Source organism: Branchiostoma floridae, chromosome 10 (assembly GCF_000003815.2).
Source record: "Branchiostoma floridae strain S238N-H82 chromosome 10, Bfl_VNyyK, whole genome shotgun sequence".
NCBI classification, from domain to species: Eukaryota; Metazoa; Chordata; class Leptocardii; order Amphioxiformes; family Branchiostomatidae; genus Branchiostoma; species Branchiostoma floridae.
The window spans coordinates 5039770-5054608 of record NC_049988.1 but is presented as its reverse complement, the minus strand read 5'-3'; the positions used below and the strand labels follow the sequence as shown (position 1 = coordinate 5054608).

At 38.8% G+C, this 14839-nt stretch overlaps 1 protein-coding gene across 2 annotated transcripts in view; it reads left to right on the top strand.

The window, feature by feature from the left end:
- Positions 1–14348, top strand: part of LOC118423860 (polypeptide N-acetylgalactosaminyltransferase 13-like) — a 37565-nt gene extending 23217 nt beyond the window's left edge. Inside the window, exons 8-12 of one of the 2 annotated variants that reach the window (XM_035832152.1) lie at positions 3790–3929; positions 4781–4879; positions 9549–9575; positions 12165–12299; positions 13127–14348. In XM_035832152.1, the coding sequence (XP_035688045.1) occupies positions 3790–3929; positions 4781–4879; positions 9549–9575; positions 12165–12299; positions 13127–13282 (557 nt within the window). In that variant the 3' untranslated portion in view covers positions 13283–14348. The remainder of the gene's footprint in view (positions 1–3789; positions 3930–4780; positions 4880–9548; positions 9576–12164; positions 12300–13126) is intronic. The other variant, XM_035832153.1, reaches the window with a different exon arrangement.
- Positions 14349–14839: the final 491 nt, after the last annotated feature.

Here is a 14839-nt window from a genome sequence, read left to right as displayed (position 1 = left end):
TCTATTGAAGACCTGAGTTATGGAAAATAATGGAACAATCTGATTTTAGCTCTTTTGAGGACAATTTTGAAATAACCAAAGAGTAACTTCGGAGTACATACAGTGGAGGCAATATTCTCTCTGACTGAGGGTGAAACTTCTAAGTCATATGACGACCAGCTGCCGCTGCTCGGGGTGCAGGCTAGTGCAAAGTCTTCAAAACCAAATGGTAATATTCCTACAATAAATGACTAAAAACTTGACTCAATGATTACAGGAACCAAGTTTTTTTAACTATACAACAAACATACATGTATTTCATAAATACAAATGCAAATTTCAAAGGAATTGGAGAACTCAAGACATTAAGTATATGAACACCCAATCGTAAAGAAAACCATGCAAAAAAATGCTCTCTCTCCTTACCTTACCTTACTCAAGGACCACTGCATCCTCAAAAAAATGGATGGTTCCACAGAAACGGGCATGGTTTGACCTCCAGCAGTAGTGCAGATTGAGGGTTTGGTATGTTTCTCCGTAGTGGTGTGAATTCAATTTGACTGTATGTTTCTTAGTACTGTATATAGTATGAATGCTGTAAAATTTATGTTTCTTGGCACTGAATTCCGTTAATTTTTTTTGTTTATATTCTGTACTCATGCCCACATTATTGTACAGACCATGTCTGGTGCATGGAGCTTTGAGACCCATTCATCATCAATATTCAGACAGACATGTTTCCAAGAAGATTGATTCTTATGGCAGACTTGATAAGAACACCAACCTTGAGGGGGGGTGGTGGTTTGGCCACAATTGATTTCCGTCCACACTGATTACAGCTTTCAAACCCTCAGCAGCTCAAGGGTCTTGGTTTAATGCATCTTAATCTGTGTAGACTAGGGCTGGGTGTACCGGTACAAATCGTTTTTTCTTATTGGACCGGTCCAGAAAAAACGGACCTGAAAAAAATCGGTGGATCGGATGTTGGACCTAATGGAAAATGAACAAATTATCTGATCAGGCATTCACACGTTTTGGGGCTTACCGGTCGAGGAAAATAACAGAGCAAAGTAGAGTAGAGTCTATAGTCATTTCTACCAAGTTTTACAGTCAATCATACAAAGGCAGCTGGCCTTGTAGGATTTCAAAACATCAATGGGAGTCGAATAGTCCACAAAACAGATTTCTTTGTAACGAAAGGGACCATTGTTAGGGACCAATTTAGTATTGAGCATCGTTCAATCACAAGCTATCACATACTGAATCAGAAGCTGGTGTGTTACGCCGAACGGCTATTATACCGGCTATATAAATACAGATACAGATACAGATCAGATACAGATCCGGACCTGGACCTCATCCTCTGGACCTGAATCGGACCTGAACCTGAATTTTCTGTACCAGTACCCACACCTATATAGTGTAGACCAGACTCCACATTGATGTCTTGGTTCTCATATTTTATTGTGCAAAAACGATACTATAATTTGGAGGTCTGCTTTAAAACATACTGCTAGTATTGGTAAAAGGAATTCTGAATAATTTTGTATCATGGTTCACACAGTGCTAGGAAGGGAATAGTCTAGTCTCAATTTTGTGATGGTCATGTTGGTTTGGTATCCGTGGGTGTTTGGTTACCTCTCCACCTTGAAATTTGTAAATGATTATGATTGTGTTTCTATTTTACTGTTATTTACACAGAGCATTTTTAATGGCAGACTTAAGGCACCTTTGTCCTACTACCAAGAAATCAACTCGCCGTAAAATACATAAATCTAAATCATATGCAAATTTTCCTCCTCAGTTCCAGGTTGACTACTTGCTTGATTTTTATGTGCACTGAAATGTTTTGGAATCAAAGAAAAAAAAATTTGTTGTGGCCCCATGGCCAGCTGATCGCTGTATCTGTATCAAGAGCCAAAGGTCTTCGGTAAGGTACGAGGGGTGATCAATATGTTCTCGGCCTCACCCAGAAATGATAAGCAAATCTCAAATTTTGAGGCACAACTTCATAGTATGATAAGCCTTTTATCAACATCATCCAAATTTCAAATCATTGCTGTCATTACTTTCCAGGAAATTAATTTGTTTTTTAGAAATCAGAAGGTAAAAGAAAAAGGCGAGAAAAACAAGGGTAAATTGTGATCAGACATGTGCGGGTTGACTTCCCCATGCCGTAAGTTTTTTGTTATTAACAAAATTAATGATATTGTCAAAATGTTTGATAATGATTCTCTTCCTATTTCAAGCAGAAAGAAGTGGGTGTCTGACTTTCAGCAGCCGAAATTGACCCGCACACCTCAGGTCGCAGCTCAATTGTCCACTTTTTTTCCCCTCTCCCAATACCTACCATAATTACTGGGTGTCGCTTACAAAATAATGATCACAATAATTTGAATTTTGGTACACATTCATGAAAGACTTATACTTGACATCTACGCTTCGAAATCTGAGATGTGCTTATCATTTCTGGGTGAGGCAGAGAATTATTGATCACCCCTTGTAATATCTAATCTAGTAGTTAGACACATAATACTGGCAACCCAGGAGCCTTGGAGACAGCTTCACAGCCCACCAGGCAGCTGTATAGTAAGATTTGTCAGCCCAGCAGAAGTGATGGATGCATGCGATATGAGCTCACTGTAATAACACAGCTGCTCCTCTACTCAACACACTGCACAGTTCTATCAACCACTTTGTAAATCTGGAGGATTCTGCGGATTACATTCCATTATTGATGAGTTTTAGGAAATACTGTGAAAGACTCAAAGACTGATTCATGTTTTATTGAAATACAAGAAAATAACCTTAACTTGTAGTATAAAAGGCCAAGAAAAATGTACAATCAAGTTATTTAAACGAAATTTCAAGCAAAGGATTACATGTGTATACAATAATGTGTTACTGTTAGGGAATGCAATACTGTAACAATATCCTGTTTCTAATTTTTTTTCATGACCAATTTTAGAAACATTTCCAATGACAACTCTATACATTATCTGACTACAAAAGTTCAAAAATGTTAGAACAAAAGGCAAGAAACACCCTCTTCAATTATGTGGAATTGACTCTAACCTGTGCAAAAATGGCAAAACCACTAATTGAGAAATGTTAGGAATTTTATACTTGTGACGCATAAGTTAGCCAATAATGAACATCACCATGCATAAATTGTGTAAAATGTAGAAGTCAATTGCATGAAATGATGGAAGCACTAAATATTCGGGCATAGCCATATAATAGGTTCAGGGCTGTCCCACCATTGAGAGTTGCACAATGCTGATGAAGATATTTTGTGTGTACACAGAAACACCTGAAAATAAAATAAATGAAAAAATGAATGAAAATTTTGTGACACCAGGAAGCAACATATCCCAATTGTATATGAATATGCCCTTTTTGAATTCAACCTGGTTTTCCATGTATATTTTCCCAACACTGTCTTACTTTTAAGCACCTGCTAACTCCTAGATTCTGTTTAATTCATTGAAGAATGGATTTCGAGGAATTTTCCAAACAAATATATAGAGGGCATCGACGAGTTAGCGGACGTTTCCAAGAAGGTATGATTATAGTAACGCTAGTTCACCTTTATCCGCGGGGTGACCTATATCCGTTTTTATATCAAACAGCGTTCAGGGGTAATCTATATCCGTTGTTATATCAAAATGCCTGTCTGTTGACTAAGTGGTTTCCCTAAATACCCCATTTAAAAAAAAATCAACAGATATAGATTACCCCACGGATAAAGGTGAACAAGTGTTACAGTTTAAGTTTTCCTCACCCTTTAAAATGTGCCCTTTCCTGCAGGAGTTACAAAGGTGGACTATGGAGATGTGACCGGGAGGAAGGAGCTGAGAGACAAGCTGAACTGTAAACCCTTCAAGTGGTACCTGGAGAACATCTACCCAGACTCCCAGATCCCCACTTCATATCACTCATTAGGAGAGGTCAGACTTTCCACTTTATACTGTACAAAACTTACTCAAGCAACAGCTACTGGAGATATGTTTCACATAGCATCCACTATCTTCTGGGTACCATCCGGATAGTAGTTCGCTCCTATGTTCGCTTCTGCTATCCGTCTGGAGACCTGCACATTCAAACCTTTTGGTGGTAATGTCAGTTAATGAGCGAAGTAAGGAATGGGTTCTAGAGCATTAGTTCGATGGCAACAGGCCCTCCCGCAAGCGGACGGAACGCCTGTTCGAACAAGTGCTTGAACCCATTCCATAATTCACTCATGTGTAGGGACCAATCAGCATCTGCGTTCAAAATTTGGATCACAACAGCAGAGAAGCAACTGTATATAAAATGTAGTGTATGATGAACGTCAGAGCTAGAAGCGACTGTATATAGTATATAATGAACTACTTTCCGGATGGTACCCAGGCTACTATCTTCAGGTATTATTAAAATAAATCAAACTATGAAGTGATACAGGGATGTCACTGTAGCTCAACTGGTACATTTGTATATATATATAGCAACCTCCTGGTTCCAATTAGTATGTATAACTGAGAGATCCTGGTTCAATCCTGGGTATGGCATATTGGTTGGGGCTGCACGTGTCTTTCAAATAGGGGTGTAAAATAGGGGTCCGTTATCAAAGAGGTGCCTCCTACTCCACTTTATTACTCTTAATCTCTTCATTTCAAAATATTGTCCAAACAAATGTCATGTAGTCCAACTTAAAACAAATGTGAAAAGGGGTACATTTGTACATGATTTCTTCTAACTGTATAACTTTACAGTGTATTTATTATTTACATTCTACTTTAATATGCCTTTTTCTTTTCAGATTCGCAATGTTGACAGTAATCAGTGTATTGACAACATGGCGAGGAAAGAGAATGAGAAAGTTGGCATTTTCAGCTGCCATGGCATGGGCGGGAACCAGGTAGGTTGTCATGGTTACCTGTGTTTCCTACAATCCTTATTCACTCACTCACTCACTCACTATCCGGTCTAGCGTCCGTTGTTCCCTGTCTTCCAGGGGTTGGACGTTTCGCCAAGATGTTTCGGTCTGATTGCTGCCCTCCATCCGTCTCTGTCAAGGGGGTTGGCTTTTTGCATGACATGTGCAGTTTTCTAGTATCCGAATTGACACTGTCTACCATCTTTATTCCATATGTGTTTTCTTTTGTCTTCTATTTTATCTACCAAGAGTTAGCTATCAAGCTTCAGGGCCATTGCAAATCTTCTATGGTATGCTGTTTCTGTGTGTGTTCAGTGCACATGTACTTGACTTGATAGACATCTGATGCATAATCATGCCTGGTTATGTACAAAATACATTGAGAACTTAGCCCTCTGTCGCTTCTTGTTTCATTATCCTTCATCTCTTATTCAATCAGCATCCCCTTTTGTGTCTAATGATGCAAAGATGAGATTAATGCATGTTTTAGTATTCTACCATTTATGTACAGACAAAAGAATTATGCCCCAGCTTAGCTCATAAAGTCCTGAAGTTATCACCTGGCTTTCTGCCAAGTACATGTAGATGGTTGTAATTCTAACCACAGTATTGGTTGAACCTAAGACAAAGGATTCCGAAGGAGAATTGTGCTTTTTCATTAGCTTGTAGCACAGTAGGTCCCCCTCTTCTCCATAAGTGTGTTTACATTCTGAGGTTTGATGCTTGAGGCTTACGCCTGGAGCTCTCTTATATATGAAGCCGCTTTCTTTACGTCACCATCCAAAATGACGAATGCAATCCCTTAGTGCTTACAACATGTACAAGCTTGGACTGACTCTAGACATTGCTAGAATGGAACTCAGGCCCACAGATCCACAGAATTTGATCCAGATTCATGTAGCCAAGCAGCAGGGATCTTGTGCCAAAGGGACATGTCTACTTAGTGGATGGTTATGATTCAAGTCACAGATTAAAGTTCTCACTCACTCACTCATGGCAGGGTTAAAGTTACTGTTAACAGTTAGTAGTAATATCCAGTACATCATGTGGCAATGACACTATGGATAGCATCTTTCTGTTGTGGAACTTGAAATTTAAAGCTTTACATGTATTTATCAGGTAAAGGGTTTCTCACTCCATTATTTGCTTCATCTAATGTTTAGATTTGGGTTTGCCTTTTGGCCACACCTGTTCAATTTGTTATGTGGTCTAAACTTAAGGAATGTCTGTACCGTTGGTAATATATACAGTGTCAGAGAGTGAAAATAGAGCCATCAGGTCCAGGACTTCTTACTTTGTTGGCTGTATGCTATAATTGATTTTTTCAAGCCCCCTGATCTACTAATCACAGCTTTACTGGAAGTAAGTTACCAAATGTGTTTGCACCGTAAACTGTTGAAGATGCATGAAATGTTGTCTGGCCTAAAAACTGATTGTTCCGTATCATTCTGCCATGTTGTGATTTGTCCCAGTTCCTTCAGTCTGAAAACATTAACTGTGGGTGTAGGGTTGGGAACTGTACCGGTCCAAAATTGGTGTTTCTTATTGGACCGGTCCAGAAAAAAACAGACCTGAAAAAATTTGGTGGACCAGATGTTGGACCCATTGGAAAATGAACAGATTATATAATCAGGCATTCACACGTTTCAGGGCTTACCTTCCGAGGAAGTAGAGTTGAGTCTATAGTCATTTCTACCAAGTTGTGCAGTCAATAGTACAGACAGGCAGTTAGCCTTTAAAACGCCAGTGGGAGTCAAATACTCCACAAAACGGATTTCTTTGTTGCCAAGTGGGCCATTTTGAGTATCGTCCATTCACAAGTTTTGACATACTGAATCAGGTCCAGGTTCAGGTCCAAACCGTACCTGGACCTGAATGTTCTGTACCAGTACCCACCCCTACATGTATGTGGGTGTTACACAGCTTCCAAACATTAGCGTGTTGAACATGGGTGAAATGTTGTCTGGCCTGAGAATTGATTACTCCAGATTGCGCTGCTGTGTGCATCGCGGTGGGACCATGTGTCAGTCCCAGTCAGGATGATGGAGTAGGATATTAGACAGGACCAGCCATCCAACACAAGGTTAAGTGTGATATTGATTAGGCAGGGACCACTCGCATGCAAATTACCAGCACTACAATATTAGTGCAGCATTTTTAATCACAGTTTATTGAATGAAAATGTCAACTATGATTATTTTCTGTCATTTGATATTATTCAATAGTTTATCAATTAAAGTCTTAGAGGAAGGATTTGTTGTCTAAGACTTGAATGAGTTTAAAAATGCTGCTTTTGATTTGTGATGGAGTAAAAAAAAATACAGTGGCAATGAGGATGTGAGGGTTTTACCAGCTAGAATTCTTGCCCTTTCTTCAACAACTCACAGCTGTGTCATGTTCTTCCATGATGGATGACATCCTGGCGCACACCAATTTTTGTCCACTTCCAAGAGTTTTCGATCACACTATATAAACCATACAAAGCAGCTGTAAAATCAGCAAATATTTGACCTTAATTGCAACAACAAAAATTGGAATATGGATACAGTAGAAGCCAGTTTTTCGTTAAGGAGAAAATTTGTAGTGATTTTAAGTTCTTAGCAGCCAGTTGGAAACCACACTGTGACAGTGATTCGGGTTCTACAGACTGACATTGTAGTCACTTTTGATGGTATGGCACTGTCAGTGTCACTGATCTACATGTACATGTAACTGTTTCTATCCTCTGGATATGTAGTGCAGCACAGTGTACTTAACCATATAGTGTAAGCAGTCAAACCTGTCCCAGTATTAGACTGCATGGACAGTGATCTTGGCTAACCAGTAATGTGTCAGTCACAAATGTGCTCTGTTCACTGCAGCGTATACAGTATACGGTCCAACTTTGTAGCTTCCTATTTTTGCACACAAGTACGCTTGCAAATTGGGTGGGGCAATTAAATGGCTTCTACTGTACTATATAATGTCATGAAAAAATCAATTTCAATTTTAGTCAGAGAAGAAGGTTTAAAAGAATAAAAGTTATAGTTTGAAATACCACACTCTTTCTGCAAAATCACAAAAATTGTTCAACCTTTCTTACTACCTCAAAATGAAGTTGTATTTTTTGTGTGGTCCCATCTGTTTTGCCAGAAGATGCAATGCACATATTGGAGTCTACGTAAGTGTAAGACTTAGTGTAAGGCATATTTCACAAAGGATTGCATGTGAGACGTTTTGATGGATGACTCCACAAGTGTACTTAGCTCTTGTTTCCTGTTCTTATCGATTTACCTTTTCTCACTGTTTATCTTCCACATATGTTACACCTGCAGGCAAATTCATGGTGTCCTGAGTAATCCCTTCTGCTCTTTGGGTTGCCTCAGTCTACATGTATATGATTCATCTCAGTCTGCTCTTATTTGTACCCTGGGATTTTCTGTCCTAACCTCCATCTCTCATGCCTGTCAGAGAGGTTATAGTTTCTTGTACAGACCATGGAATATTTTACCAGCCAAAGCCAATATTTTGATAGTTACTAACTAAAGGTACAACAGTATAATTATACACCTCTGGCACACAGTAGACCTGGACAGCTTTGGCTATTTTGTGTTGATCGACAGAAGGTTGCAGAATTTCAAAATAGAGGATCGAGTATGATTCACATTATCGATGCTTCAAAATCTACCCTTATCACATTGACCTGCAAATTTTGACTGATCCCTAAAAATTGCTTGATGATCGAAAGAACGCAGAGCATATTACTGCTGAAAATGTCATAGAGCTCACAGACTTATAGCTGATCAATTTTCCATCCCTGGTTACATCCAAGTATATGATCTACCAACCCAATGTAACAATTCATGGAACTGATAGAATTGGGCAGTAACAGTTGTTACCTCCTGTGTCTGTCTGAAATGGAATACACTACTAATATTTACATCCATCTATACCATAGTTGTGAGCTGTTACATAGTATATCAATTGTAACATGCACCATTTCCTCTAGGAACTAATTTCATGCTGGTTTTATCACGCTGCTATCTGTCATTGTTACCTTTGTGTGTTCCTTTCTGCCTGGTTTGTCTTTTCCGTCTGCCCATTTTTCTTGTAGTTTTGTAGAGAACCGAAGCCAATAAATCAATTCACAAGTAGACATGTGCATAGCAGTAGCAGTAAAATGCATGTAGGAGTTTGTAACTGGAACATACTCATCTGGTAATGTTTGCAATTGCACCAATTTATTTGAATGATTTTCAGTCACCAAGAAGTCCTTTCACCTCTTTATTTTGTACTATGTTTTGTTTGCTTTTTTGTCTAACTTAACTGCAATCATATATTTTTCATTCAGAATCTGCTTTTTGTTTTTATTTTGCTTGACTTACAATAGGATAAAGTGCGTACATGCAATAGAATATGTGAGTAATGTCAGCACCAAAACATTTCATCCCCTCAAATCATCATCTTGTAATACTGACTTCACTGAAGTCCATGACTCTACCTCCCCAGTAACTTGTGTATAGTTCTATCGTGAAAAATGATGAAAAATGTCCAAAGACACGTGCAGACTGAGTTATGAAAATAAAGCAGGAGAGAAGGGCTTCTTGTCGGCTGACTAACACACTAACAAAGGTGGGCTTCACATCGCATCCCTTCTCTGTCACTCCCACAGATTGTAACAGACGTAAAGTCCACCCAGGTATGTGGTGTACCCTCCAGTTTTCTTTCTTTCTAACCAAAAGGTAGAGAAACCTTAATTTTGAGTATCAACGATCAGTTAATACATGTGCCGGTAGTTCCCCTCTTAATTTAGGCTACTGCTATCCATTCAGCAGGGAGGTTTGATTAAAATCCCAGATAACAACTCAAGTGAAAAGTTTCAATCAGCAAATTAAGTCCTGCATAATTACCTTACATAATATATGTTTCTAGTTGAAATGTCAATATAGTGCTGCCTACCAAAACTCAGGTTCAGGTGCAAGTCTGGTTCAGGTCAGGACATATACATTATGTAAGTCTGAACCTGAACCCATGGCATGTGTCTGCTAGAAATACTATTTTTTTTTAGTAACATATTGTTGTCACAAATTTTACAAGCAATATAAACTAGGGTATACATACAAAATTATATACTGTCAGTTGTGAACACAAATAATACTTTTTCAGCACACATTTCCCAATCTATTGAAGTTTGCACATGGTTTAGAACAAAAAAGAAAATCTGTATCTGTATCTATATAGCCGGTATAACCGCCGTTCGGCGTAACACACCAGCTTAATATAAGCGAGAGATGGTTTTTAAGTCTGGAACATGGTTCCAGATGTTGAAGTTTTTGTCAACGAGACTTAAGGCCACACCAATTTAATTTGTTGCTTCTCGAATTTCCCGACCTATTTTTTTCTAATTTGAAAAAAAAAAAATTAGTCCCAAGAAAAATAATATAGATTTTGCAAAATGCAGACCTGTAAAAAACCCATTCCAGGGGCACATACTGCTGATAAACCAATCAGAGAGCTTCTTTGTAGTCACATGATCAGAACAGTGGTATCAAATCAAAGGAAGAGATTCATTGGATAAGTTATGCCATGAAAAGCTGAACTCTTGTTTTTTGTGTTATATAAGTTCACCCCAGACTTTTTTCAAATTTTTTTTTTTTCGACCAACCTCCCCAATATTTTAATGGACAAATCCGAGAAGCAACAAATTAAACTGGTGTGGCCTTACTCTTTTTAATCAGCCCAATTCCTGTGTACACTGTCAGGTAGGCAGCACTAACTGTCAATTTTTTTTTTTTTTTTTGTACACAACAGTTAGGTGTGGCATCTTACTGCTACCCAATCAGTGATACTGTCACTTGCTGATTCGACTTTTCACAATTGAGTAACTGTTGCATGATTATCATGTTGTCTGTCTGTTGAAAGACATGGCAACAGTACTAGTGATTGCCGGTCACTTTCTTGGTCACCAACTGTAGATCAATCAGTCTCTAACTCAGGGCTCTAGCCAGCGTTCGTTTTTCCGTCAATTGACAGAAATTTGCTGCATGTGACAGAAAAATTTTAAAACCAATCCGTCAACTTTGATGGACAAAAATCTGATAAAAGCTCCTTGGTGGAAGTCCACGACCGTAAAAGCCACACACTGTTTTGCTATTGTTATTATTGTTGACAAAGTGTGTCGGTGCCCTTTTTTTCGCATACGATAATTGCATTAAAACCCGTTTTTCAAGTCTCAGTTCAGTCTCTCTTTAACTCCTGGAATAGGGTTTTTGCGACAATGGGAATTGGCTGACGGAAAAAAAATTTGAGCTGGCTAGAGCCCTGCTCTAACTCAAATCATTATCAATTTCAAAAATCAATAGAAAACAGATCAGCTGCATAGACATAACACAGCAGTTAGTAATGCATTGATGAAAATCACTGTCACAGTGTAAGATTAATGTCGGATTTATTAAGCCCTTGGTTGTGCTTGTTCAACATAACTAGGCCCATGTTGGTCCTCAGCCTTTGAATCTGTGCAGTTTAGGAGATGAAGCACATTTCTTAAATGTCAGAAAGCTGATTAAACTTGATTCACAAGATGGTAGTGTCACTGCAATTACTATATTTCTTCTTAGCTGTAGTTCTTTGGTCAGCAAGTCTGGATAGTGCCCTGAGCTTTATTGTTACCTCATATTACAGTGTAAATAAAAAGAAATGTTCACTGGTTAATATGGAGCCTACAATATGTTCAGAGTTTTTACAGTGTTTATTTGGATCCCGGGAATCAAGGATTTCTTTTAATAATCATTGAGTCATGGCAGTTGAATCATTTTTGCAGTTCAGTGATCCATAAAGTCGGGAAAGATTTAAAATTCCTCAATGTATAATTTCTACAAATGGCTTTGAGAATTACTGGAAATGATAATCTCATCAACTTCTTGCACTTCTCATTTTGCTTGATTGCACATATTAACGATTTCAACTAACAAGTTACTAACCCTCTAATGGCTTTCCCTCACATTGTAAATCTAATCAAGACAAGAAAGATGGGCAGGTCAATTTATTTCCTTAGTGGTGTTGGTGGTAGCTTGTATTTCACTATGGATGCCTAGAATTCCAGCCTTTCTACTAATCTACAGTGGAACTGTAAGACTAGTATGTTGAATGTGCTATAAGCAAATGTGCTGCCATTGATTACCTATACAAAAATGTAATTGTTGCTGTGTGAATCTGAGTTTACAAATAATGGCCTCCTAAACTGAAGCGGTGAATGTCCTGCCCTGAGAATGTGGTGCTATGTTTCCAGGTGTTCTCCTATACTAAAGAGAAAGAGCTGAGAACAGATGACCTGTGCCTTGATGTGTCCAAACCTGGAGGACCTGTCATGCTCTTCAAGTGCCATCATCTGGGCGGCAACCAACTCTGGGAATATGATGAAAAAGTAGGTTTTCTTCTTCTTTGTAACAGGGCATCCGCCAGTGATTCAATACACAGCCTCTTAACAATGGGTTCCTATGCCAAAAAGAGGAGAAAGCAACTGTTAATAACTCAACTTTCTGACGTTACTGGCACACAAACATACCCTCATATGAAAGCCTGACATCTCAGCTATCCAAACAAACGCATTTCGCCATGAATCAAACGGCACAAACTTCCGTGAAACTGAAAGATTGACCCTTGACCTCAAAACCGCACCACAACCCAGTGAGGCGGCCATGTGCTAGGACAAAAAAGTCCCAACTTTATACCCCCTAACAACCACAAAAACTCAGCTTTTTGGCCCTAATCAGAAAGTAGAAACCCTCCCCTGTCACACCCACCTCAAAACTGCCAGGATTTCTACCCATTTGACCAGGAAAAAAATCTTGAAGTTTTAGACCCTGAACTATATTTGACCACCATCAATTTGCATGGCGGATTGACTGGCGGATCCCCAACACAGGACAAAGTGCCTTGCGGCACATCATGTTCTGGGAAACAAGGTGCAGCTAGTGACAGTGGCAGTTGGTGGTGCGTGTAACAAAAAAAGAAGCGAAAAATAAAGTGAACTAAGAGCCATGAAAAGCAGAAAACTCTATGACTACTAACCTTTTTTTGTGTTATATAAGTTCACCCCAGACTTTTTTTCTTTGAAATTCTTTTTTTTTACCTACTGTCCCAATATTTTTGTGAAAAAATCCGAGAGGCAACAAATTAAATTGGTGTGGCATGATGGTATTTAAAAGAAATGATGTTTAATAAATATGTTTTACCGTTACCTTACCCCAGATCCAGCTCCTGAAGCATGTGAACAGTAACCAGTGTCTGGACAAGCCCCACAGCGGGTCGCCCCAGGAGCCGTCTATGCAGCCGTGTGATCCGGGAAAGTCTTCACAGCACTGGCAGCTCACCAACGTGCACCTCCCCAGTCACAACAGGAGATAGGATCACACCATACTACTCAGTCTCAGCCATCTCCCTGCTGTTGGTATCAAATGTGTAGTTGTGTCATGGTGAGAAGCAGAGAGAAGTTCACTACAGGACCATTCTGTTCCTGGGGCAGTTTTCTTTTCATTTGTATCAAATTTGTGCTGGACATGAGGTTAGACATCAGAAAGAAGATTAATTTTCCACCAGAAATAAGTGATCATCAATGTTTTGACTACCGCATTGAAAACTAATTTGTACTGTATTGAAAAAGACTTGTTTGATTTTTGTTCATCCCAATGTTGAGGGATGTACAATGAGCCTCTCAAGAATGTGACTATAGAGAACATTATTTGTGCATCTCTGGTTAAACAAGTGGACATACAGGGAACAGGTTTTGGTTTGAGTGGGAACCAAGCCATTTCAGACTGTGCAGTACACGTTATCAAACATTTCCATAGCTTTAGCATAATGTATGAATGATCAGTATCTGTGGATATGTAGACTGGGGATGTGTACCTAAACATACATGTAACATCAGGTACAGGAATTGGTTCCAGAGGTTCAGGTACAGGTCCGGACCTATACCTGAACTATTTAACAAAGCGACATGTGCTCTTCAATACTGACAGATTATTAATTCAAAACTGTTGACAACTTGACACAGAACTATCTTGTGCCCTAGGTCTTTCCGGAAGATATTCATATCAAAGATTTGATATCATTTTTCAAATTTGTCTTTACCAGTGCTAAATTTCCAGCTTTGTGGTAAGACTTACTGGTCTTTCCCACATTTTAATCAAATACTTAGTGTGAACGGTACGGTATCTGAAAAACAAGACCTGGTATTTTGGACTGGTACAAAGTAATGGTACACATCCCTCTTGTAGACTTACACATGTACCTTCATACAGTTCTGTGTGAACTTTTAAGGTTATTTTGAATGTCCGTTGGGACATGTGGGAACTACATGTTCTGTACATAACTCTGGCTACATGTACGTATTGTAAGATTCAATCCCATTTGAAATCTTTAAGAGTAATATAGAAACAAAGGTATTACTTGTTAAAAGGAATGTATAGTAGTCACAATATATATTTGACAAGCACTGTAATACAAGATGGTATTTTATAACATTTGTACACAGAGTCTATAAAAAGCAATGTTCAGGCAACCAGGTTGAAAATGTGTGCAGGAACTTACTTCTGTGTTGTAGAGCTTTCTGTAGATACAAGAGAAATAGAAGGTTGTTGATGGTGTAGGACCTCTAGCAGCTAGTGTAAGAACTGCAGTAAAATCAGTGCAATGTATGATTTAGAGACAAATGATTGGAACAATGCCACAGTGAGTAACAAATATGGACATGCTGGTTGACAACTAACCATTTAGTGCCTTTTTGCCAGTAGAGTTGTTGCCTTAGATTGTATCTTCTATAGTAGTATGCCTTGACCACTTTTGACATGGAACCAAACAGAGGGTTTTGATATACATGCAAGAGGAATACAGTGGGTACTATGATTAGAAGCTGCCCCCTAGCTTCAACTGAGAGAATGGCATGTATACTTTGTTGGAGAA